Below are 27,680 nucleotides of genomic sequence, written 5' to 3' on the forward strand. Positions count from 1 at the left end.
AATAAGGGTATGAACTTACTTATTAAACGTATTTCATTCAGTTAGTGACATCATGTAATTCAAGTAATAAACTAAGTATTTATAGCCTACTGTCTTTTAGGCAGCAGTCTTATACATATTGTCCAATAGCTGCTTAAACACAATTTTACAACAATGTCCTTCTCTCATGCTAAAATTGGACTTGACCCAGTTTGGTTTCAACACATCAACTTTTCAGCAAATCCAAACACACTGTTTTCCACACAACACAAATACCTATGGAAATCCAATGGAATTTTGTGTTGAAAAGAAAGCTGTGTGTACAGATTCATAAAGACAGAAATGTGATTGTTATGCTAAAATTGTCTGTAAGCAGCTTGAAACTGTACTACAATTGTCAGTTTGATTATTGGTTGCCCATTCATGTAGTTAGTGATAGGCTACATGAGCTGAGTATTGTGTTTTATTTTGAAAATTGACCGGATGCTCTATGGCTTTTACTTTTTCTCTTCCTGCCCTGCTCGATCTGCTCTGTTGAAATTGACGCGGTTCAGCAACGGCTTGCGGCAAAAATAGAAATGCTACGGAATGATAGCGCTGCGGCACGGCGAGCTGCTCCTGGGACGTTGCTGAGACGTTCCGCAGCCGCGCCCGGTGGAAATGGTCTCATTGATTAGAGTAGAACCTATCTGCTGCGCTGCGGTGACCGCGGCCAAGACGTGCCGCAGCAGGAACGTTGCCGTAACGCGTCCGGTGGAATCAAGCCTTTACGATGGGTGGAGGATAGTAAACAGGGGTATTCAACAATATGTAGTGATTCAGCTGCAGCTTTCATTTCAATAAAATAAGGAAAATCCAAGACCTGACCTCAGCCAGCCCAGCCGCTCTGTACACCTGCTGCCAGTGCCAGCATCTCACATTTCGGATCCTGTTCGATTCAACGCATCGCGCGTTGCGGCCGAACCATTTCGCAAGAGCTCAGGGGGAAGGGGAAATGACAATATGTTAAAGAACTAACGAAAACGTTATGGAAATCGACAGTTGTGAGTTTAATAAGTTTATTTCCAATTACCATTTCTTTGTAATGAGACATTTAAAAAAAAAAAAGGCAAGAATATGAATATTATATTATTATTTGCCATCCGCGGGCCGTGGGCCGTGCTGCGTTGGGCTGGGCCGTTAGAATCAGTACCACTTTTCCCCGCCATGCAGCGCCCCTGGGTGTACCCGCGCACCATTGGTATGCTTGTCTCTGTGTGCGTGTGTGTACGACAATGACAGGGAGAAGAGTGCTATGTGGAGATGAATGAACGGAACGATATTTATATATAAAAATCACTTAAAAAATAAATAATGCAATCATGAATGAATCAATTTGTGGTGCTCGGTGTTGATTCTGTGGCGCTGCGCCACACATTGGTCTTGTATGGGAAACACGTAGGCCTACACGCTTTATGTAGGCTGTGTAATGCTTTGAAATAATAATATTAATAATAACAGCAACAAAAATCACAAACATAATGATATCATCATAAAGGCTATTGGTTTTAAATAAAAATGTTGATAGTGGCTTAGGCCTACACATAAAAAAGAATGTGTCCTTGGCGATCATTCAATTAATCAGAAAATCTGTTTTAATCACTTACATTCAACATGGTTGTTGGTTTGTTCCATGTTGCGCCCGTATACATTCCACATTGCCGGTGGGAATGCTGCACCATTGTGGACGTACCTGTTGCCAACATAATGAAAAAAATCCTGCAGCTCTGGGTGGTCCTTCTGGGCGCGCCTGCACAGTATATCGGCCAGAGTTAAATTTACTCTACGAGTGTTGATTTCAACACTATGGCAGAGTTTATATAATCCTCACTCCCTAGTGTAAAATCAACACTCGCCATAGTGTAAACTTTATAACACCAGGTCAGTGTTATATAATTAACTCTGTCAGAGTTTCATCATTACTCTTAATAGAAACAATTCAACCCCTCACAGAGTACAAACCAGTGTTATATAATTAACTCTGTCAGAGTTTTATTATTACTCTCATCAGAAACAAATCAACTCCTAATAAGTACAAAATTGAGCAGGGTTAGCACCACCAAAATTGCAGTGGGAAATCAATTAGATACTCATGCTACTATTCTGCTACAATTAAATGAATAAATACACAAACTAAACCATTCATTTCATTTCTTATATTGACCGCATTTTTATAAAATTGAATGCACAGGGACAATATATTTACCATTCAGACCATAGGCTGTTTGAACATCGAAAGCCTTGTGCATATGTAGGTCATTCAATGTAATGATAAAGTAACTTTCTTCACCCAAATTAACTTCATATGCATGTAAATGCTCATAAAAACACATAGTTATAAATTCATTAACAAGAACACACACATCATCTTCAATCAGACAAATTTTAAAAAATTTACAAAAAACTGGTTGCTCATCGTGTATATCAGTGCAAATAACATTTCCCTCCTTGTACTCTAACCCATCCAGTTCGACCCATGTAGTGCTATATACTGTGCTGCTTGTCTTATTTATTGTGGCCAAATATTGTGTGAAATCACAATCAGTGTTAAATACTTTTAAAGGACCTAATTCTCTCCTATTTAATGCAAGGTTCTCCCAGTGATAGCCTATTGCCAATTGGTGTTTCTTAGCCAGGGATTTTGTTATATTTTTAAAAAATTTCAAAGTGTTCTTAAATAACTTGTGCTTTGCCTCAAATCTAATGCTGGACATATGTAACAAAGGGCCAATTTTGCGCAAACAAGATGGATAATGTGTCATGAAGTGATGTTTAGGCAGCAAGTTACGGTGTGGGTATATTATCTTAAAAAGCTCATGGTGCTCATGAATTAAATGTTTCAAATATATAGTCATGGCTTCAGTAACACGAGGGGAAAACACAATATTCATTATTTGCAACAAAAGTAGCAACAATCGCCAGTTCTGGCTCTCAGCCTCCACCAGATCACCAAAGATCAAGGGAGTGTTCCTCACAAGGCAAAAGGTTTGAATTGAGTTCAGTCCAATGCCATTGCCACTTGAATCCAGATTCACATTTGTGGGCCTATTTCTTCGCTCTATGTAACCATAGTCAAATGAATAAATTCTTGAAAAGATGACCTTTGTTAATAACAGTATCGGAAAGATGTTGAAAAAGCAACTTAAGCTCAAACTGAGCAACTCCTTCTAAAAGATCATGCATGATGTCAACCGAAACATTATTGACAACGTGAAAATACTTCAAAGTATTGAGGGTTGAATCCCTCTTCAGCCCATACACAGACTTCAGTTGTGGGTCCAAATGCAGAGCCCTGCAATGCCTCTCAAAACTATCAACATCACGAACAACAACTGAGGGGTGGTCCTCACTGTAAACCGTTTGAGCAGTCATTTTGTCTATCATACACAACCTGCAATAGTAAGTGCTACTAAATGACTCATTGTAACCAAGGAATGCGTGTATTCCTAAATTATCTCCTATTATTTGAGAAATGGTTCCATAGACCTTTTCACAGGAGATGGGCAAGTCTATTCCTTCAATTTCAAGAGTTCTGATGTCACGAATCAAAGGCTCAAGAATTGCATCAAAGCCATACTTCTTCACATCTTGACTGGGAAAGAGACTAACTAGGTGTATATTAAGAATGGCAGAATTCAATTTTGGCGGCAGATTTCTTAAGATAAAGTAAAGGCAGCCTAATTTGTGTATAGAATGTTTTGACCCAAGAGGGTTTGCCGTCTCAAAATCATCATAATACACTTGTATTTGCAGAGCATTTTTATGTTTACTGAATAGTGTGTGTTTTTTGAAGTAACTACCATCTTTGAAATCTTCATAAGTGTGTGGGCTTGATGTGGTACCTGCTATGACCTGTTCACAAATATCAGAGTTGCAGAACCTGAACTTAAGGGTCTCCAATATAGGTATGTAAACGAAAGTGTCTCTAACTTGAACTTGGTCATACATTCCCAGAGTCTTGTTTCGACGGGTATCAAACCGAACTCCAAGGGTAAGTTCAAGAGGCTCAACAGTTCCCCATTTCTCTCTGAAATATTTTACTCTTTTTGACTCAGAATTCAAAAAAGAGAAAGGGTTTTGGAAATATTCAAAGCTTTGTTCAACCTCCTTTGACCCCGGACTGTTTGATGGTAGAACTGACAAAGCACTGTGTTTCAAATGATCATGCATCTCTGTTGTAAATTCCTCAAGGTCACCAACAATAGCTGAGACCAAATTATTAGAAGCACCACCCCCCTGAAGTTTGGCAATTATGGAAGCACACATACTATTGAGATGTTCAGTGGAAGGAACAGAGCTCCTGTTCTCTGATACATCTCTCGTTGAAACTGGATTATTTACTTCGGGCAAGTCTACCTCCATTTGCTCAGAAATGTTCTCACTAGGAGGTGAATTGTGGGATACACTACAGTCTGCACTAGTGTTGTTAACTACATGTGTATTTTCCAAATGTTTCCTAAAACCCGAATAAGTGACAAACTACTTACGACATGTTTCTTGAGAACACATTAACCCTTGCTTTGAGGTAGGATAGAAACCATGTTTAAATTTCAAATGGGATATCAACGCCTGACTGGTTACATGCAATTCTTGGCATTTAAAACATTGCATCATCGTTAAGGTTAAGCAAATTCCAATAAAAAAAAAAAAAACTTAATTCAATAGCTTTGCACGGAATTCTCTAACCCTTGGTGATTCTTTAGTTTTTCCAATGTCAATTTTGTATACAGTAGTCTGGGCAAATGTGTAGAAGTTGTGAAGTGCATGATCATATGCCAAATTGAAAACAAAGTGCAATTTAAAAAGATCATCAAATGCACCCACTGCACTTGCTGCCTCACAAGGAATCAGCTTTTTGTCCAAGACAATGTAGAACTGGTCGATCCGATTTTGGTTTCTTCCAACAGCAAGGAGGTGTGGATGATGGTGATCACGTTTGCTGAGAGCCTCTTCAAAACTGCAACAGGACTGAACACGAAAAACAAAAAGGAAGACCAAAGTTACAAATTCATTATAATCCAGTATAAAGTGTAGTATTCAATAAAACCACTGAGCCAGAACCATTTAGTTAAACACAGCTAAAACAGCACTTGCTTTCCTAAAATTCAATACAAAATATCAACAGTTTGTGCCAAATAGAACAGGAATGGATTGATGATTAATGCAGTTATTTTAAAATAAACAAACTTATCATTCTTAAAATGTAGTGCTAATGTTATGGTTAGTCAAGGTTTTACCTTGTGATAAACAATGAGACTTTCAGATGCAGCATCTGCACTGATCTTCACAGCCTTCTTGCCGACAGGTTGTGGTGGGAGGAGGTGTATTAAGAGCAGTAGAGTAGCTATATCCGTGTCCCATTCTAAGGAGAAAGATAATTAAGTCTGTTGTCTTCAACAATTAACCCAACAAACTTTAGACATTGTGTAAAACATCTATGGCCGAGAGCGGTATCGCAGGGTGAGGGCCATGAGAGGGTGCCACAGACAGACATTTTGTGCTTTATAGATAGAAGATAGATACTTCAAATTTGATTCCACATCTCAGAAAAGTTAGGACCAGGGTAACAAAGAGCAACACATGCTGAATAATGCTTAAGTCAAGACAAGTAAATACATTTCACAGATTTGAAAGGTCAACTGGCTACCTAATTGTGTATGAACTCAGGACAACAGAAGGGCTGGTGTGCATTTGTGACATTAGCATGGGCACCGTCACGTTAAAATTGTACCGGGGGCGAAAATTGTACCGGCCTACGTCATTGTTTGTTTACATCCTGACAACCTGCCCGGCAACAGACGACGCGATGCAGAAAACATGTTTCCAAACGACGAAATAACATAATACAGATAGCGGATCGCTATCTGTATTATGATAGATAGCGATAACACTTGTTTTTACTTTATATTTGTATTGTATTTAATTGTTTCATCGAAACAATAAAAAAAACGGGCGATTGCGTCAAATGACGTAGGAGAGTTCTTGAAACATAATACAGATAACGGATCGCTAGATAACACTTGTTTTTACTTTATATTTGTATTGTATTGAATTGTTTAATCGAATTTAGCTAGTAAACTGAGTGTTTTAAGCAGGTTTCATAGTCTAGAATGTTCAAGAACCTTCCTACGTGATTTGACGCGATCGCCCGTTTTGCGGGCAATTTTTGTATTGTTTCGATTAAACAATTAAATACAATACAAATATAAAGTAAAAACAAGTGTTATCGCTATCTATCATAATACAGATATTATTTTCTATACACAATTACCTTGCTGGTTAACCCAATTGGTTGTTTACCCAACTTGTCTTGCCCTTGATTTCCCCTGTCCCATCTTTTCTGAGATGTGTTGCTCCCATGAATTTGAAATTAATGCATATAATGATATATCCCCCAAAAGAATGAAACTGTTCTTTTTCAATAACTTAAATATTGTCTTTGTACTATTACACATTAACTGTGTGGCTTGTATGTTCTAAATCTCATTTAATTTTGTTTTTATTTACGATTTGCTCAATGTCCCAACTTTTTTTGAATTGCTGTTGTACAGTTTTGTTTGAAACTACAATGAAATATACTGTAAATCAGCTTACCAGCGCTTGGTTCAGCGTCTTGGTTCTCTGCAGACATCAGAAGGTGGCGTACAGTGTGAGTCTGAGTCAATCATCTTGCTTCTTCAATGATTTTGCATTTGAAGGTGGAGTCCCACTTCTCTAATAACTTGGAGGAGGTTTCCGCTCCAAACAGGAGTGTGAAATCGTGATTTATCTGAGGGGAATCAAACGAATAATTTCAGTCATGAGGTAATTAGCGTCTGTGTGTCCGTCTGTCACCTGTGTCTGTGGCTCGCATATCGCGCTGACTGTTTGTCAGATCGACCTACAATTTTGGATATGGGTTGAGTATGGCACAATGGTGTGCATCCTTGATTTTGAAGTTTTTTGGATGGTAATGGTAATTTTACTTTTCGCTGCATTTTCACGCTACAGCAAGCACACGCTACAGGCAAGCATACGCTACGGGCAACCACTAGTATATCCAAAAGCAAAAGAAAAACATATTATGTGCACATATTAGCAGATACACGTACCAATCCCTTCACATCCAAAAATCTTGGATACATTTTTAGGACTTCAGTGGTCATCTCTGGATTATGGACAAGCTGATGACGATGCTGAAACGTCTCCCTCATCTTGCTGCGGATCACTGAATCATCACTGGAATGTAGAAGTAACGATATGGCTTCTCTTACTGCATCACCATCTGCCTGTTGCTCTGCTGTGAAACTCCTCTTCAGGCTGGGTCCTCCCTGCAAGGCTCCTTGAGGGCTGTTCTCCGACCTTTTTGTAACTTTTCTCTGCACAGTTTTTAGGCGCCATGCCAGGTAGCCAGTTCCACTTGCACCATCATAGAAGTGTTCCTGTGAAATCATATAGATCAGATCTATGTCTATCAAAATCAATTGTTAATCATACCTCTGATCATTATACTAGATGAAAAAGAGAAATCTTACATAGCCTTTGGTGGAGAAAGGATCCCTGAGATTTGGAAACAGGGTCACAATGCCAAGTCCGTATTTTTCTCTTTGCATTCGAACTGGGATTCTGCTATGGGGAGTTGGAAAATGCATACAGACAAACATTAGTAACAAAATAGAAGAGCATTTACACAGCCTGAATGCACAGCCTTTACAAAGCGTGACCACGTTATACATAGGAATGTTCAACCATAAAATCTTGTTGAAAATGTTAACTCATAATCTCAGCAATATTACTTCCGCCATATTGAGCGAGGGCCTAACAGACTATTTTCATTTAAGGAGAACATTCACCCAAATCCATTCACTTAATTTCATAACTCATGACGTAACAAATCTCATCCAGTATCATCTCATTCAACCAGGCCTAGCTGTTGTAGTTATAGGCTACAAACTAGAGGACCCTACAATGTACCCACCTCCTCTGAACGACACCAACTTTTTTTTTTTTACATACATTTTAATGTTAACATTGGACATTTTGGGATGCATGACCCGTTCTAGACCCATGAATAGAAACATGTAATGTTTTGGGCTAGTTTAGTCTAGTTTTTGGCCTATTATGCTTTATTCAAAGAAAAACATACCCATGTTTTTCAACCATGTGGCTGACAAGGATATTCACAAGATGTCTTCTTGTGTTGTGTGTCAAGGTCTTGGATCTTCTATACTCCTCTATTACATCTTCTCCGCCAGCATTCTTCTCCAGAGCCTCCTGGACTATCTATAATTGAAAGTTAACCAAGCAAAATGATGAGCATGTAAACACAGAACACAATACAACTTCTTCATACAGACTCATATGCGAACCAGCATACTGAGAGGGTCAAATTATAAGATGTTCACTGATATATATATGACAGTACCATGTACTACAAACTGTGCAGTGGTCCGTTTACCAAAAGCATAGTTGCTAACTACCATGCATCTTCCATAATTACATCACTACCAAATGTGAGTCTGTATGAAACGTATACCGTATGAGTGTTTGTGCATGCACAACTCAAATCTATGGACTCACTTTGGGCAGTGACGCTACAAAGGAAGTTGCTATCATAGTAAGCAACTATGCTTTTAGAAAAGACCCCAGACTGGACAGTTGAAGATTTAGATTAGTAATGAGGGCAATTTTAAATCCCACCTTTTTGGCCATTTCTGCAGCATCATCTGCGGCAAAAGTGTGGGCGCCCTCTGCAACACTGGACTGATGTGCCTGGCTCAAAGATGACATTTCTACATCAAGCGACTGAGCATCTCTTGAAGAGTTTGGTGTAGAAGAACCTGTTGGTGTAAATTCTGAAGAAAACAATTCCTATTTAATTTTCAATTATATATGGATGCAGAAATATATCTCAGTTCATCACACAGACTTCCCTTATATTCTCCAACACTTGTGACAAATAACAGGCAACCTGGCAGAAGGTTCCCAGGCTTTCATATCATGCAGAAAAAAAAAGCAGGAACTTTTGTACAACGTAGTACAGAACGATACCTAACGACACTACACGGTTCTTCACGGCACACAGAATAGGGCCACATCTACCATCTTAGCACAGCCTAGGATAGACTTGGAAACACTTAATAACCCTTAAAGTACCTTCAAAATCTTTGGCCAACAGACATATGTTTGGGTTGGCTTCAAGGATGTAATGGATTACTTCTTCATCCACCACAGTATCAGAGTCATCAAGGAACAGCAACTCAATTGATAGAGGGATCCCAAATTTGTTCTTGACTGAAAAAGACACGATGACATTTGATCCCCATCAACTCATAATTGTGAACATTAAGAGAGGTGCATAAACCTAAAAGCAGAAGTGTGCGAGCAACAGGAGCTCTCCTTACAACAGTATTCTTATATCACACAATTGTAGATATCATACTTAAGCTTTTGGCTGGATACCAGTGCAATGCACAAAATGGGCTATTGTTTGCACTTAATGTCCCTCGTATATGCCCCTGCAATACCGCTCTCGACTACAAGCTCTACAAGGTCACATAAAGGCTCACCTTCTTCAATGAAACTTCCATATGAAAATTCAGGCTGTAGTTTTAGGTACTTTCTAAGTCCATGGTATTCCACTTTGAGGAGCATTATGCATAACCTGTTGATAAATCAAACCAAATCTAGGATTTCATTGGTGCAGGAGTCCACATTACTTGCAATACTGTTCATTATTCAATAAGACACTAATTGAGCAAACTAATAGTTTGCAATTTACTTAAAACATGGTCAAACATTAATTCGACATGCTTATCATTAACAAATGCATACAGAGTTTAGAGAAAATAACATCTACTACCAACCGTCTCCTCGCTGGTCTTAAAAGTTGCTAACTTAACAGCTAAGGCACATGGTTACTAAAGCCAGGGAAATGTGGCGGCACGGTCAACTAGCCTAGCTTTTTTGCTTAAAGTTCGTCCAGCAAAAGCAAATTATGCTACCGTTAGCCTCGCTGGTAAAACGATTGTTCAATTCATAACTACCATTTACGTAAAGTTCACACCAATCCCAGACGAAGTTCTACCACTAACACTAGCCACCACTTATGCTAGCAATGTCTAACGTTAGCTTCGTGGCAGCTAGAACCATAGACATATAGAATTATGTATATGGCTAGAACTAGCTAGCCAGTCATTGAGTTAGGTGAAATTCAATGTGGTAAAAAAAGAAGTTATTATTCCAAATTCAAGAAGGTTTAAGATGTTGCTGACTCGTAGTTTATATGTATAGCGGTTTTCTACATTAAAATACATAAATCTGATCAGACCGAATAATTTACAATATCAGATAGCCGTCGAAGTCTATACCGTTAGCGACCTAGAAGCTAACGCTAGCTAGTTATCTAGCTACAGAGTTTGACGGCAAACAACTCGAATATATGTCTAAGTGGGTAAAATACGTTACAATGACAATACACAAAATGATATTAAACGATACTAATTGTGTTGGGTGGTTTATATTCTAGCCTTCAACAAATTAATTTTACCTTCAAACTTGCGCTGCCAGCCTTCAACAATGGCGTCCGTCTCTCGGCGTCAACGGTCCTCTTCTTCACCACGCATGCAGAAACCGGAAGAGGTGATTACTCCGCCCAAGCGTTTTAATATTTACACCCACATAGAACGCTAGGCTGAACGTTTAAATTACACTATGGGTGAATGTTTTTGGTCAAACAACTCTAAACTGTACACTAATCAACACTAATCAACTCTGAAAATTGTAACACCAAATAATTAACACTGGCCATTTTACTGTGTGGTGTTCCGATGGTGAAGCAGCAGGTGAAAGTTATTTTGGACTAGGGGCATTGGCAGGTGGCCTAGTGCCATCATCACAGGATGATTGGTGCTAACCGATGGTCATGCCGGAATGCAGCAGCCAGTCCGAGTCCCTGCACCCTCTTCCACAAGGCCTGGTTGAAGTGGAAGTAGCATCCACACACTCGTGCCCTTGGAAGCTCTGTTTCCTGCGCAGTCATCAGTGCCTGTTCAAAGTCACAGATTACCTTTACAGGGATCCAGTGGTGGTGCGTGATTCTTCTCATTTCACATTTGACACATTGGACAAAGCTGCAAACTTGTCGCTTTTCGGCGACAATCGCCGTTTTCTTGGTCAATTTGGTCATTCACGTGATTCGTGTAGAACTGGAGAGTTTTCTTTTGGGGGGGGTGGGGGGGGTCCAGAATTGCGAAAAATTATTGGATCATTCTTATAATTGACATTTCTCTGGGCCAATCGGAATCTTGAAGCACACAGCGCCAACTGAGCTCGCCATTGGATGAGACTGTCGCCTGGCTACCGCGCATGCGGCCAAACAACGCAAGAGAGCTTGCAAAACACTCGTCCAGGGGCATGTACTACGAAGCTCGATTAGAGGGTTAGCAAGGTATGTTGAGCTGAAAGCCTGGGTTAGCTGTACCACGAAAGTCGATCTCTTTAAGCGTCGCTCTATCACCATGGGGACTTATGCTCGCAACCAAACCTGGTCGGAGCAGCTTTTCAGCTAGCCGGAGATCGGCCACTTAAATCGGCGTGCGCATTTTCCTAGCCCCTCCTCCGACAATGGCGTCACCATTTTTGGGTATTCCGGTGGACCACGGCGCACTTATCGTACAGGCGTCTCTCCGGAGACAGGGTTTTTCGGGACAGAACCGATCCCTCGGCATTGTCTGACGATATTCTTTATGAGAGATACTGATTCTCATCAGAGGGTATTCGTTATTTGATCGTCCTTGTTTGACCGTATGTAGGCAATGCTGCACAAAGAAAACGTGTACTTACTGTTGCGCAGTGTGTCTGTGTTTCAAGTTCGGAGGTGGCCCCGCACGTTCAACGTACATTAACCATAGTCAAGTGCCGTGTTTTCCATTATCCCTTACATAACCGCTATGTAGGCGTAGGCATTTTTTATTCTACAAATTCATATTATAGCTGTGAGAATTGTTAAAAAAAACCACCTCCATAGTTGCCCTGGAGTCACAGGGTGACAGTCTATGGCAAGCCGAGTGTGCCACAATTCGACTTCAATTAAACGCGTTCTGAAACGCCAGCACGCGTGCCCAGAACGCGTTTTGGTTTTCCAGAACGCGTTCCGGCGTTTCAGCGCGCGCGCCCAGAACGCGTTCTGGCATTTCAGCGCGCGCGCCAAGAACGCGTTCCGGCATTTCTGCGCGCGCGCTCAGAACGCATATTAGCATATTAACAGCACGCGTGCTGTTAATATGCTAATGCGCTCCTCCCCTCAATTTTCTCAGCCAATAGATTTGAGCCGTTTTCACCTAATCATATGCTAGGGCAAACACACAGACAACATCAGTCGAGACCAGAGCTCTTCTTTCGCGAATCTTTTCTGTTGTGTCGTTCTTAAAGTCGAAAGATGTTAAGATGTTTCAAATTATGTGGTTAATGTGGAGGTGGTGAACACTACAAGTACATACACTTTGACTATACACTATCTAAGCTACTTGACCGAACATTGTGTATGGTAAGTGCCGTGGCAACTATGATAACATAATTAAAAAATACTTTTATTTATAGCGTATTGTTTATTACATTTATTTATTACAGCATTACATGAGTCAGCTTATTCGTCTTCTGAGTACAATAAAAACAATAAAAGAGTTCAGAAGTTAGAGTTAAAATTCCATTAGAAGTAAATAAGTCCGTCTGAAGTATTAACATGCAATTGCAGGTTTTAGCCTGTACGTGGTAGTAGCCTATAAGACGAGGTATAATTCACTTCATCAGTTGGAATGAGACAGATAGAAAAAACTATATATATATATAGAATATATCAAATGTAATAGAAAAAATACAATAATAGTGTACTTTATTAAGCCGTTGTGGAAATTCTTTCTCTACATTTAACCTATCTGGTACTACTACACCCAGAGCAGCATGTGGCCACACAGGTACAACTGACAGAGAAGACCACACTGTTATACAAGTCAAAAACCAGTAAAGGAGAAAAAAGCTGCAGCCAGCCCTGTGTAACAACAGGCCGGAGCAGCAAGCAGAGCCAGAGAGCAGCATGCTCAGCAAGAGGCTTTAAAGTCTGCCCAATTAGGCCTTCCTTTGATTCAGTACCTGCCCATCCGGACAGCTCTATCTGCAGGCTTGGGGGAAAGAGACAGACCAAAATATACACAGCCTGTTGGAGAGAGACTGACAGGCTTGAGATGCTATTTATTAATAATCATCATAATGTTACTATTACCGTAGTCTCAATAAGGGACATCAAGTCCCCACCAAGTCCATCACCTCTGTAAATAGAAACTTAAAGCTTAAAAATACTTCAGTTCTCAACAATGGAGAAGAATAGGAGAAACTACAGATTCATCTGACTCCATTAAGAACAGTTACGAATAAACTTAAATGTAACCAGGTAAACCAAATTAAACGAATCACAACCAGATATATATTTAAAAACACACACACACACACACACACACTCCCGCAGAGGCCAATAGAGAAGAGACAATATCAAGGACTTCAGGGTCAGTTTTTCAAAAGTAATGTGATTTATACAAATCTGGTCTTTGTCTCAAGCTAGGGCACTGCCCATCCATCCAGCTGACTTGTGATTGGTCAACTGATGTGTGACTAAGGTGTGAAGTTCATCTTTACACATTGTACATAATTCATAGGCCACAACTATGCATATGCGTAAGATTACCATAAAACCATAAATCAGACTGCTGTCCACATTACAAGGATTAACTCAAGACCAAATATCAGTATGTTACATCCAGAAATACACTTGCAGATCATTTCAGTATCACAATTCTAACTTCTTTGATTCTGAGGTGTCCATAGGCTGTGCTTATTAGATTGGGCTGGTCACACCACATGGGTGCCCATTACAATGAGTCTTTGTGTGAATGGCTGAGATGACTTCGAGACAGAGTTAGAGTGCATTAATTACATTCTTACACTGGTTATTATGTACAAGAATAAAATATGAAATAGACAATTTACCTGTCTCTACCTTCTGAATTGCACACCCTCATGAATGAGCCACCCTCATTCACAGATACACACCAAATATGAGAAAGGGAACAAGTCAGCTTGTTGTTTTGTTCTGTGGAACAGACTCTACCCTCTCTGGCCAGTCGAGCAAAAAAAAACATTAGCAGCTAGGGATGGGTCAGAATATTCGATTATTCGATTATTCGTTCCTGAGGGTCAAAGTCGATTTTTAACATTTGGACTATTAACATTTTTTCCCTTTCAAATAAACAAGAATTAACGTACAGAACTAATGTTGGTTCTCTAGCACTATTACAACACAAACACTGATCACTGTTTAAGTTAGATTTTTTGCGTTTAAGATATTAAGTGATTTCTTGCTGATCCATGGCTGCCTTTGTGAATGTCGGCACACATTGAATAATCGATTATTCGTTCAAACCACCTACTGATTATTCGACCATGAACATTTTTAGTTATTCACATCCCTATTAGCAGCAGGTGCTTGTGGCCCAGCAGAAGCAGGGGGTGTGTAGAGGATCAGCATCTGGAGGTGGCAGACCAGTATCAGGAGTAAAGATAGTCTGCATAGCCGTTGACTGTAGTCCCTGAGACATGCTTTCAAATACGCACACATTGAGGCCTGATTTGGTGTAAAGCCCACTCACCACGTCAAGGTACAGGCTACGAGTGGGAACATAGAAGAAGCAAGACAAAACAATACAAACATAGAGGGTAAAGGGGTGGAGTCCTGTCTCCAAGGGAGGAGGGGGTGGAGTCCTGTCTCCAAGTGAGGAGAGGGGTGGAGTCTTTTCTCCAAGGACAGAGTGGAGTCAACCTGTTGGTCTGTTCTCTGGAACAGAGTCCAGGAATGACAGAAGACCACGGATCAGCGCTATTCCATGCTCACCTCTAGGGCCACTGAGAGGGTCAAACTGTGCCCTAATCTGCCCCATGACAGCATCATCAATAGTGTACTCATCATGAGGCACAGCTACCCTCTCTGGCCAGTCGAGCAACAAACCCCCAACAGCAGCAGCAGCAGGTGTTTGTGGCCCAGTAGCAGCAGCAGCAGCAGCAGCAGCAGCAGCAGCAGCAGCAGCAGCAGCAGGAGCAGGAGCAGGAGCAGCAGCAGCAGCAGCAGTTGGTTGTGGCCCAGCAGAAGCAGTTGGTGGGTGTAGAGGAGGTGCATCTGGAGGTGGCAGACCAGCATCAGGAGTTGCAAAGACACTCTGCATAGCCGTGGACTGTAGTCCCTGCTGGTGGAGACATCCTCTCACAAAGAGTTGGATTGGGCTCCTGTGCCTTTCGGTCCTCAATCCATGGTGGTTCCATTGATTGGTGAAGTCTGCCAAATCTCTGTTCAGCCTAGGGAGGTAGATGTAATGAAGAGCCCAGAGGTGCTGTTCATTGTCAACATCAATGACTCCCTCACTCTCCAAAAATTTGAAAAGCCTGTGGTAGACATTGGATATGCCACGCCACATATCTCCCCACAGTCTCTCAATGCGTTGGTTGTGAACGCTTCTTCCCTGAATGGCACTGCCTCTTCTAGAGCCCCTGAAGACGTTCATGAACATGCAGATATCTGCATTTTCTCCTCCCCCCGTGTCGGACAATGGCGCCAACAAAACTCTCCAACACCGTGCTGCTCCTGTTGTTGTTTGAGGCCCGGAGGAAAACAATAAGGCGGCTGAAGCCATCTATTCCCCCATGTATGACGATCCGCCATCTAGAACAAAAACAAAATATGAATCCTTTATTATTATGGATCGACGGAATTTATTATCGGAAAAATAAGACCCAAAAACTACTCGACTACCTGATCAGCATGTGGTTCCCATCGATGTGCCACAAAGAGTTGGGACCCTGGACCTGGTAAACCCTCTCTGGCCTCCGCAGAAGAGATCGGACAGCAGCCGCTGCTGGATTTGTCCTCAACATACTCTCCCTGACTCTCCCACGTTGGACACGAAACCCTCTGGTGCGCAAGGACGTTCGTACTGACTCCGGACCAATCTGGTCATTGCCAGCCACAACCTCCCTCACGAGGTCATCCAAATCCGAATCAGAAATTATTGCAAACTGATTTGTCCCGATCAGTTGGAAATTTCTATCATGGGTAAAAAATAATAATAATTGTTGGTTGTTGTGCTTAACAAAGTAATTGTTTAGCACAACTACCAATAGAAATGTGATTGTTTATGTTTGCAGGAGTGGACATCCTATTAAAAATGTAAATGTTTTAGACCATAGAATTTTTTCATCAAATCAGAATACTATCAATTCAGAAAATAAGCATAGAAGTCACAAACCTCAGACGTCGATGTACAGTACGGACTGAAACCTGGAGAAGTGCAGCAATTTCTTTGACTGAAAATCTGCAGGTCCTCAGAAAGGACAGCTGCTCCTCAGTTATTTGATAACTGGGTGGACCTCTCCTTCCTTCCCAAACCAACGTTGCCTGGTAACCAGAACTACCTGCAATGACATTTGACCATTAGACTACAGTGGACAGGTTACAACAACAATTTGACAGATAGTAGTCATCTTCATGAGGGCCAACAGACACTTGGATGTTGTAATCCCCCTGCCCCCGTAACTTCCAATAGACATCAGTCAAACAGTAGCCTTGGAATGTCAACGTAATTTTCAGTACCAACAGTACCTGTTTTGTGAAGCCAATAGCACCCACACATTTATCACACCCCTATATGACTAGCCCTAACTTAATGAACAGTCCATTATAGCCTCAATCAGACTTTAAGGGTCCTCCAACCAGACTCAGTCCTTTTAAAGTGGACCAAGAAGTGGGCTGAAGCAAAAATAACTCAGATCTTTGTTCATGCTGAGTCACTGTTGACTTTGTGGGCTGAAAGGGACCAAATGTGAATCCACCCCAAGATGTTTAAAGGTTTCATTCAGTGTGGAGAATGCACTCATCAAACATCACTTCTTGTTACCTTGTTGCCTGTGCTGACCAGCCATTCTGACTTCATGAATGTATTCAGCCAGGTAGCTGAGAATTCGGTCCACAATATCAGCATTTAACAAGGTCCCTCTTGCATACTGGAGGCTTCTCTGCATCATCTCCAGTCTGGTAAAACCACAACAACAAGAACAAATGTACATATGATCTAGTTTGTTGTGAGCCTGTGCTACACTACACACTTCTAACATCATTGGTTGCGCCAGAGCAATATTTAAGAGATCATAGAATCAGTGTTGGCAAGCTACTTGGAAATTGTAGTGAGCTAAACCATCAGTTACTCTGCCATAAATAAAGCTTCACTACACATAACAACCAGACAAATGTAGCAAGCCAAGTTACACAAACACAGTAAATGTAGTTCACTACATTAGGACGCTTAAGGAACCCAGTACACCCGAGACAAATGAATGATAACACCAGACTATTGTCTTTACAAATGTCTGTGTTGAATAATGTTAGAAATAAAACTTGCATTGCATTTAGTTTTAGCCTAGCACCAGCAATCTCAGCAACTAGAAGGACTGAAGGAAACGTGTTGAAAAAAGGTATCCAATGATAAAGCTCTTTTACTGTTAAAGCTGTGCTAATTTCACATGGCAATCAACAAGTTTAAGTTTAAAGACATTTCATGCCCAGTGGGGTGTTCCACAAAGCCGGTTTTATCACATAACCGGGTAAGATAACCCAGGGTTTGCTGTAACCCTAGGTTTTCCGTTCCAAATGGATCACGGTATGTTAGTTGCTATAGCAACATATGCTCTGAATCAAACCTGGTCGGACCAGGTTTTGCGCAGGTTAAGTTTGAAACATAACCCCGGTTTTGGGTATTTCAACCGGCGTTCACCGCAGATTTCATGTGTTCACAATGGCATGCACTTTTGATGAGAGAAATGCTGATATCAGAGTGCAAATTATACGTGCAATCCACCGGGAGCGATTGATAAGACCACGGCTCGACATCTTGGCATATTGGATGACTTTTTGCTGGAGTGGAGAGGTATAGATTCTCGCGCAAATCTTTAATATATTTAAATAGCCTTACATAGCCAACACTACCAATCGAGGACCTAGCCTCAGTTCACTCCAGACTATTTGCGTAGCCCTCCGTTTTTTTCAAATGGTAGTTTTATCTAGGCTATAATGCTGGAGATGCTGAGCACATCACAGTCGTTTCAGATGACCCATCCAAGATTTGTATCGGCCTCCTATCATACAAAGAATATTGTCTGAGTACTATGCCGAGAGGCATTTAGCCTACAACATAAAGTATAAAATAGTCCTAACGGACTTGCATCCACTGGAGAATGTTCGATCGTAGCCGGCGGCTTCCTTACAAGCACTGATCCATCTGTGAAGTTGATGAATTGTCACTTTTAGGTTTTCTACCCAGTTACCAAAAAAAGAAACATTTGGAATAGTATGCGCTGTGGCAAGCACACGGTTTGCATGTGTTACTTCGAAGGCAAAAAAAATCTAAAATAGCCTACAAGAAAACACAAAAACCTACATTCAACCAGTGTGGGGTATGGCCCATGACTCTCTGAGGTGGTAGGTACCTCCAGGTACCCCCTCCATGCCAGGGCGCCCTGAATTTATGTTTATTAACAGCTCCTCCACCGGGGTCAAGACAATTTGAGGGCCAGATCCAGTCTGCCGACTGTCAGCCTTTTCACGATTGGCTTAAAAAAATGGCTTATTTAAATTTATACCAATACGATGGTGGGAAAAGCTTTTTTTTTTTTTTATACTTGATCCTCTGACCGCTTGGAAGCAATCGGAGTACATATTGTTTTAGAAGAAAGGGGTTATGTGGTAGATCTTTAAGAATGCTTAACTGGGATATTTATTATTCATGGCTCAAATATTAAGGATCATGCTTTTGACGTGTAGGCCTAACTAACGCATTTACGCGGTCAGCGATCCGCTGCCAGGCTTTGGTTCTCCGGGTTCCAGAGGTTTTAGCGTTCCCTTTTCTTGTGATAATGTCCTTCTCCTCGTCATAGCTCTCCAGGAGAACCTGGAGTTCCATTTCATTTAAATAAGCGGCCCGTTTCGCCATATCGATCAGGGTTTCCATGATCCATACATCACGTCTTTTAAGTTTGGCGTGGACGCGCACAACCCTGTGTTAACCAACCCCGAGTTGATTGAACTAATGCATAACCGCTGCTGTGGAACCGAAAACTCTGGGTTGGTCGGCACAGGGTCAATCAACCTAGAGTTCAGCGTTAACTCAGTGTTTGTTAAACCTCCGTTCGTGGAACACCCTCAGGTGTCTGTATGAGTGTTAAAATTTGGATTGAATTAATAAGAAGTTTCAAAATTCAAAAGATAGGCCTACAAGTTCAAGTTTGTTGCAGGGAGTTTTTAATACTACAAACGGCTGCTTTGTGTTTAGCAACAGTGAGAAATGAGGAATTGCTGAGACCTGATGGCCATCAAAGCCGATTAAATGCATGGTCAGAGGAGAATGAGTGGAGAGTTGCTATCATTTAGCAACGCAGCAACGAACGCTGGCGCTAGTCTATGAACAGCAGTGCATCCTGCATACTGTAAATCCTCTAATATAGGCCCGGGCCCTTATTTTACTCAAGCGCATCACGGCCCAGGCCTTTATTGGAAGGAGGCCAGAATTAGAGGCAGGCCTCTATTTCTATTTGAGCAAACGGACTACCAGTAGAATTAATAAAAACGACATTTTGTGTCTATTTGAACCTATAAAATACTAGGTTCATTTATTGAAAAAGTACAGTTATAACATATGGTATGCATACAGAACATTAACAACAAAAACCGGTAATTCAGGCTAAATTAACAAAAACGTAGCAAACATACCGGTAGTGCATTGTGAACACTTTGAAGTTAAAAACCTTAAAAATCTTGAAAATGCCAACTTTTCATCGGATTGCTCCGTAGCCAATCATAATCGCTTATCTCGTTGTTAAGTTAACACACCCGGTCACCTCACTAGCAGTTTGTGTGTGGAGCCAGGGGTGCGTTCGGATTACGCAGTTTAGTATATCAATTCATAGTAACGCACCGCATTTAACGTTCAGTAACGATAACGGCGTTGTAAAGACTGAAACAGTAATTAGTTAGATTACTCCATTAGTGATAAAATAACGGCGTTATTCCAAACAAAGTTGAAGTCTCACGTGCTAGTCAAGAGCGAGGTGATTCAAAGAAAAACGTCGGTTCTAATAATAGAGAGAATATTAGAGGCCTTTATTTACCTCCGCCGACAGCAAGACCGGCCAATGTTAGAGACCCGACCGCTATTGGAATACAGGCCAATATTAGAGGATTTGCGGTAGCCTACAATAACGACACTTTTTTTTTTTTTTACCGTCAGTGAATAGGACAGAGTGAAAGTCAAGTCTGTGTAATACATTATTTATTATACGACAATTGCACAAATAAATCAAGGAAAGAATGTCTATAAACTGGTCAACTTCTACTTGAAAGTCGTCCATTTTGTTTCGACGGCAATGTTTTTCACCCCCCGCTGACGACAGCTGTACAATCAGTTGTTGAACTGTGTAATATAGCTGCACTCCAAAAAGCTATAGTTTCACTCGATATTTCGCGCGTTGTGTAATAATGTATATATAAGCATATAAGTATATAATACGTTGCAATAAGTTATTGCAACGTAGGCCTACTGCTAAACTTGAGGCCAACTACTAGTATTAGAAGCATCTGAAACTTAAGATCTACCTTGTTGCAATCTGCTGCAACACAGCTGGTCCAACGTCGTCCATCAGAAGCCGTCGAGTACAGTCATTCAAAAGCAGCTTGCAACGCGATACGAAGGTTCTCCAAGCCATAATCTCTGAAACAAAGAAGTACAAGTACAGAATTACCGTGTTCAACTGAACATGTGGACACCTGAAAGCCTGAAATCGAAACCGTGGGGCGGGTCCCCCTAAAATTAAGGTTGATGAAAAAAAATGTCATAAGGATTACATTATTACATTACAAATATATGTTTATAAATTAGTTATGGCCCACTGTTGTGTTTTCTTAATTGTGTAGGCCTACCCTATCACTCAATTCGGGCAAATTACTTTTTTTTTTAACCTAATATATAAAAAGTGCAATTTAAAGACAGAACCCGTGGCATAGATGTGGTAGAAACAATGATGGCTGCATTTGTGAAAGCAAATTACAGTAAATATGTCTGAGCAGAGGTGTGTATGTGTGTGTACATGTGATGTGGCTCTTTGCAGTAAAACAGTAAAAAATTGGCTCTTCTCTGACTGGTTGGCCACCCCTACTCTATGATGACATTGTGTGTGTGTGTGTGTGTGTGTGGTGTGTGTGTGTGTGTGTGTGTGGTGTGTGTGTGTGTGTGTGTGTGTGTGTGTGTGTGTGTGGGCCTCCCTGACCAATTTATGCTTAGGGCCCTCTTAGCAGCAACCCGGGCTAAACGTTCATTGGATAATGCTGTAATTTTGTCCCACCAACGGAGCTGCACTGGACCCCGAGCTTCTGCATGATGATTAGAGAAAATCTTTCTGAAACCCATAACTCCTTTTGATTGGACAGCCATAGCGTCGTCCGAAGACCAATGTTAAGCTCAGTCTTTGCTGAAGTTGGTAAACAGACTGAAATAAAACATTGTTCCAATTTGTTTTAATCATTGGTTAGTTTGTTCAGTAAATTCAGTCGACTAGCTAGCTAGTATGGTAGAAAAACATGGAGGCTTAAAAGAACATCTTGCCCAAATGTGATATCAGCGTGGAGAGAAACCGAGTCAGGAGGCCCTGTCCCTTTGTCATTCATATGCAGGGAGTTCCTTGGATCAAAGATGGCCCCCCACATCAGTATAGTTCTCAGTTCACTTAGATATTAAGTATATAATTATGTACGGTAAATCGTGTTACAGTAAAGCAAAACATTAAACTCTGTATTAATGTGTCTCTCTTCACGCCATATAGGCCTACTTTCAAAAGATGAACCCCCGATTGCCTCATTTACATATAAGTGGCCCCTGAGAGAGGCATCTGGCTCATGTCACCGTGAGGGTGGAGGACAGGGAGGGCTTTGATAAGAGGCCCTACTAGTCCATACTCCTGTTAAAGTCAGACACTACCAGCTTTATGAATATAATTATTGATACCACTGGCACATATAGTGGTATTGTTAACTATTACAATGCAAACATGTTTTACTGTTTAAATGAATATTGGTTTTACGGGGCTCATCTCTTAAACCAACATGGTAAGTCATGTTGGTTTAAGATGTATTCACAAAATATTCAGGCTGTATTCACAAAGCTTTTTATCTTACCGCTAGAAGTGCTCCTAACTCTAAATAAACGCTAAAAAAAAATAACGTATACGTTTTCTCTTAAAAGTAATTCACAAAGCCGCTAAGGATAAATCACTAAGAGTGACGCCCCCTTACGTCGATTCTCGTGCACGAGTTTAGAAGCGGTCAGTATGGTGATGTAGTCTATATCTCTTTATCATTTTGCAGTCCTCCATTGTCTCCAAAGTATTCCATCTTGCTGCAGCCATTTTCAGATTCTTTGTAAATAGGTCTTACTGAGTGAGTCCTAGAGGACTTTTAAGCTCTCCTAGATTTAGGTGCTACTTTTAGGCCTAAGATTCTTTGTGAATACGGCCCCTGGCCCCTATAGTTCCCTTACTATCATCCATTACTATTAGGGATGTAACGATACACAAGTGTCACGATTCAGTACGTACCTCGGTTTTTAAGTCACGGTTCGCTATGTTTTTCGGTACAGTTGTGTTTATTAAACAATTTTTATTTTATTTTGATTTATTCAATCGTATCAAACTAATGTCTTACACACATGAAAATACATCAAATACAATTGAGGATAAAAACACATTCAAGTCCAGGACTTAATTCCATTGTGGTCCTCAACACAAGACAAGACACTCAGTGTGTGATGTGCACCCACTTCTGGTTGTGGTGTTGTGGGGGCCACGATAACTTTTTAACTGTTACTGTTAGCATGACAACTTTTGAATCTGTCCATGCATCTGATGCGCCCCACCCTTAGCCAGCGCTAACGGTGGGTCCAAATGCACCCAGTTGCTCTTTTAAATTGATTAACTTTTAGGGGAATAGACTGCAGTATAATTGTGTGTCATGTCCAACATGTCTAGGCACAGCCTAGTTCTTCGGATTTCTTCTGTGGTATTTACCATGACAGGCCTGTCATGGGTTCAAAAGTTATTATATTACTCTACATTCTACCCAGACGTGTAGTAAATCACTCATATCAATAATTGAAAATATTGCATGATTGAGTACTAAAGAATAAATGGAAAATAATTGGAAGGTAAAAAGGTTTTGCACAAGATCTTACACTTGAAACTGGTTAGAAACAGACCAATAAACTAAAGCCTAAACTCCCAAAACTCAATAACATTAGTAAAAGCACAGATCAGTTCATAATGTCCATCCCTCCTACAACATTCCATTACCATAAACATACTGTCTATCATTTCCACATTTGACTATTTTATAGTAAAGTAGAAATTGCATCGTACAGGGGACATGTAATTATGACAAATGAGCATGAAAATATCATAAAATAAAATAAACAATAGACAGGCAATTGATACAACAGCTACAGGTTGGTGATGGAAGGTTTCCAATGACCCAAGAGCTCTGTTATGCGGTGAAGCATTGAGGATTGGCTACAGGAATGGAATGACTGGTTCTATATTTACGAGAATAGGTTCACTGGTGGGAAGCAGTAGGCAACAACCTCAGTGATCATATTCTTAAATAAATGATACCACAAACCTAACCACCATGGGAATTCCTTATAGTCTAAATAAACTTGCCTAGTTTGCCTGCTTTGTCAGGAATCAGGGTAGACCTTTATGATATGTATAAGTGAGTAGGTTGTTTAATTTTTTTTAAATTCTGACTAATTTCTGACCAATACTCTCTTCAACAGAAGAGTATGACAGAAGCTTAGAGGAAAAGGAATACATTGTTGCCCTGATTTGGTGTAAAGCCCACTCACCACGTCAAGGTACAGGCCACGAGTGGGAACATAGAAGACGCAAGACAAAACAATACAAACATAGAGGGTAAAGGGGGCGGAGTCCTGTCTCCAAGGGAGGAGGGTGGGCGGAGTCCTGTCTCCAAGGGAGGTGGGGGGGCGGAGTCCTGTCTCCAAGGGAGGAGGGGGCGGAGTCCTGTCTCCAAGGGAGGAGGGGGGGCGGAGTCCTGTCTCCAAGGGAGGAGGGGGCGGAGTCCTGTCTCCAAGGGAGGTGGGGGCGGAGTCCTGTCTCCAAGGGAGGAGGGGTTTGGTCAGGTTAAACCTTCCCAAACCCCAGGGACCCAACAAAGATGTGCTCATCATATCCGCAAAATCCTCCTCCTCCCTAACACCTCTTGGAAGGTAGAGGAAGAGGGCACAGGTGGAGGCATAGGGAAGCCGCCTTGTCCCTGGCTCCTGGTCGAAGAAATGAACCTCGCATTTCCTCGGGAAGCCCAGGGCTGGAGGATGATCGGCTCCCGTGACAAAGACTAAGAGGTCTTCTAAGGTGGCATCCACCTCTCCCTCTGTTGGCATATACGTAGTGTTACTTTGTTTGCAAAGCACGTTAGTGTCATTGTCATTGCAAAGCTTATGTGAGAATTCTATCAACTTGTCAATATACAAACGATACCGGAGATAGATGGCTATCTATATAGTTAAGTGCGGTCAGTTCCAAAAATACAAATTGTCTTCATTGGCAGCATTTGTTGTCAGGCTTTGGGGCCCAGCGGGAACATGCAGGTTATGTTTTTTAATTTCTTTCCATTTTTAAACAAATGTGGCTCCTTTACTTTTGTCAATGAATAATAGCGAGATAGCAATAAAACCTCCCCTGCCCTAGCGATCAATCATTGACGTCCAATTGAGAATCAAATGTATTAACCCACCTTCAACTTTGATGAGCCAGTCATCATACTGGAAGATGGTTTCCTCCTCCTCCCCCCTGGCATTACTGCCCTCAGGGCTCCAGTCCGTCAGGAATAGGCCTCTGAAGGTCTGCCGGGTCAATTTCCCCCCCGTTGAGCAGAAAATTGGCAGAAACTGCTGCCAATTTGCAGAGACAAGGTCGAAAAAACGTCCACAGGAGTTCAACCCGGCAGTATACTGCTGCACCATACTGGCCACTCTGTTGATGAGATGGTGATAGAAACACATGAAGAAGGCCTGCACTTGAAAAAACTCATAGGCTTTGTTGGAGGGGGGGGGTTTGAAAATGTAATACCTCGTCAGATGACGTTTATTACTTTTTAATAATTTGTAACAGCCTTAATTTTTGCTAATTTCATTTACTACGGTTTAATTGACAATTGAAATGTCTACAATCGAAAGTTCAAAAATTGGGAACAACTCAACACTCGCACACTGCCCTCTGACACACATGTTGTTTTCTTAACTGTCTGCCACTTCACTCCATGATATGTTATAGTATTTTCATTCTTTCTTACCGAGCAGTAGTTGGCCACTACCCTCTCAATGACTTGAGGCATCTCCTGCAATGTAGAGGTGTAGAAGGAGGGCACCCCGCAGTCAGAGACCCAGTCCCCACAGGATACCTTCAGTCGCTGCAGGTCCTCCTCTGTGCGACAGGCCTTCAACTTTTCAAAATGAAAAAAAAAAAATGTTGGTCTTCAATTTGCTCTGTTGGTATGCTGTGCAATAATGCAAATATCTACTTTTTTTTTATGAAAAACAAAATAAGACATCCTCTAAAGTAATTGTTGTCTTTACTTTATCATTAAAACACACATGACAGAATTTCATTGATGTCACCTGTTGCAGTTTGCCCCCTTTATCCTCGTCGAGCAGCACCCCTATGTCGAGGTCACTTAGGGGTGCTGACTGGTGGCACATAAGCAGGTAAACCGACCTACTTATTGACCGGGGCCCCGGGCCACCGTGGGCCACTGACCAAGCGGTCAATTTCCCCGCCTTGAAGAACTTCTGCTGCTCCAAGGCACGAAGGTCATACGTGAAAAATAGCTCATTTGAGCGTCCCTCAAAAACCCCGAGGGTGCCCTGAATGGCCATCATTAGGAGTCTGTAAAGCAGAGCACAGGGGAAAAGTCATTTGATAGTGAAAAGGGTTATGTAGTTTCCCTAAAGGGAAACTACATAACCAGAACAGTAGAAAAGTAAAATACTAAGTAACACATTACCTTCAAGCAGGCATTTGGACATTACCTTTGAAATTCCCTCCTGGGACCACCATAGTCGTCCGCCATTGCGTTGAGGAATTCCAATTCCTCGGCTCCCTTTGCACTCAAAGTACGACCGGCTTCGAGCACCGAGAAGGCACTTTCGAGCACATTCTGGCGGCGTACAGCCACCGTCAACGGCCCGCTCTGTGTCTCTGTTCTCCAGTGAAACCTCAAGATCAGCTGATCAAGGCTAACTTATTATTGCATAACAAAAAAAACAACAATTTGTCATGGTGTGTGTGTTTCCTGTGTTTCCCTCCTGTGTTGATTACTGCTCCCTCCCATAATGTGTCTCAGCTGTTCCTCGTTGTGTTTTTAGCTTAAGGCCCTTGTCTTTCCTTTGTTCCTTGTGCTTTCATTGGTTGTTCGTTATGCGTGTTCCCTGTTCCCTGTTGTCTCCTGAGTTCCCTGAGTTACCTGGTTCCTTGCCTTAGCCTTTAGGCCTAATAAAGTGCTGTTCTCGCTAAACCGTCTGCATTTGGGTCCTACCTGCCTGCCTGCACCCTCAACCCTAACACAATTACTGTGTGGTGTAATGAAATTCACACAGATAATGACAATATCACATGGAGAGTACAATAACCGTCTGTAACAGTCTTATACACTTTATGATCTTACAGCTGTTGGGTCAGACACAGAGGCCGATGTTGAGAGTTCCTCGACATCCGATCCGGATGACAGGTCATCTTCATCCTGAATCATGAATTTATCTCTAGAACAAAAAAGATAAAAATAGAAATAGAATTATAGGCTGGGATCAATTGATACAGACAATGCATTAGTTATGCACTTCGTTCATCCGAATCCATACAATCCCGTTCATTCACTTTTTTCCCTTTTCATATGAGCAACCTTCAATATTTGACTAACCAGGACTAACTAAACCTAAATACTCCCATGGTGTTCCCAGACACTGTCACAAGGTCCCCTGTGGTCGAGCTCCACCTAGACAGCACGGGACCCAACATCTTCATGCCTCATAAATAACAGTTGGCGTAAGATCTAAGATCTTCAAGGGCGTCAGTGGCATTTTGAGTGTGGGGGACGTATTTTGGCGGGGGGTCTGGGGGTCCTCCCCCATTTTCAAAGAAGTACATGCAATTGCCCGCATTCTGGTGCATTTTACCATGTTTTCAGATTTAAAATTATCTCCCGCTAACATCATCACATACCCTTCGCCATACCTAGAGATTGGCATGGTTTATTTCAGTTAGCCTATTAGCTGGTTTGATTTGCATTGAGAAATCATTAGGCTAACTAACAGCTATAAGGCTAACTGAAGAGAACCATGCCGATCTCTAGGTATAGTGAAGGGTATGTGATGATGTGGGCTATTTTATATCCAAAGGCCTAGGTGACTTCATCAGGATGCATAGTATCCTGGATCCATGAAATAACTGGCTTTTAAGAATCAGAATCTGCCTGCCTC

At 41.4% G+C, this 27,680-nt stretch overlaps 1 protein-coding gene across 1 annotated transcript; it reads right to left on the bottom strand.

The window, feature by feature from the left end:
* Positions 1 to 1,221: 1,221 nt before the first annotated feature.
* Positions 1,222 to 11,337, bottom strand: LOC130401106 (uncharacterized). Its single transcript, XM_056605106.1, has 10 exons — positions 11,066 to 11,337; positions 10,547 to 10,609; positions 9,567 to 9,661; positions 9,154 to 9,291; positions 8,698 to 8,852; positions 8,144 to 8,280; positions 7,110 to 7,626; positions 6,613 to 6,787; positions 5,256 to 5,380; positions 1,222 to 4,986 (listed from the first exon to the last, which is right to left on the bottom strand). Exon 10 carries the CDS (start codon positions 4,378 to 4,380, stop codon positions 3,091 to 3,093), a length of 1,290 nt encoding a protein of 429 aa, XP_056461081.1. The 5' UTR covers positions 4,381 to 4,986; positions 5,256 to 5,380; positions 6,613 to 6,787; positions 7,110 to 7,626; positions 8,144 to 8,280; positions 8,698 to 8,852; positions 9,154 to 9,291; positions 9,567 to 9,661; positions 10,547 to 10,609; positions 11,066 to 11,337; the 3' UTR covers positions 1,222 to 3,090.
* Between the last annotated feature and the right edge of the window lie 16,343 nt (positions 11,338 to 27,680).

Source organism: Gadus chalcogrammus, chromosome 1 (genome assembly GCF_026213295.1).
Source record: "Gadus chalcogrammus isolate NIFS_2021 chromosome 1, NIFS_Gcha_1.0, whole genome shotgun sequence".
In the NCBI taxonomy this organism is placed as follows: Eukaryota; Metazoa; Chordata; class Actinopteri; order Gadiformes; family Gadidae; genus Gadus; species Gadus chalcogrammus.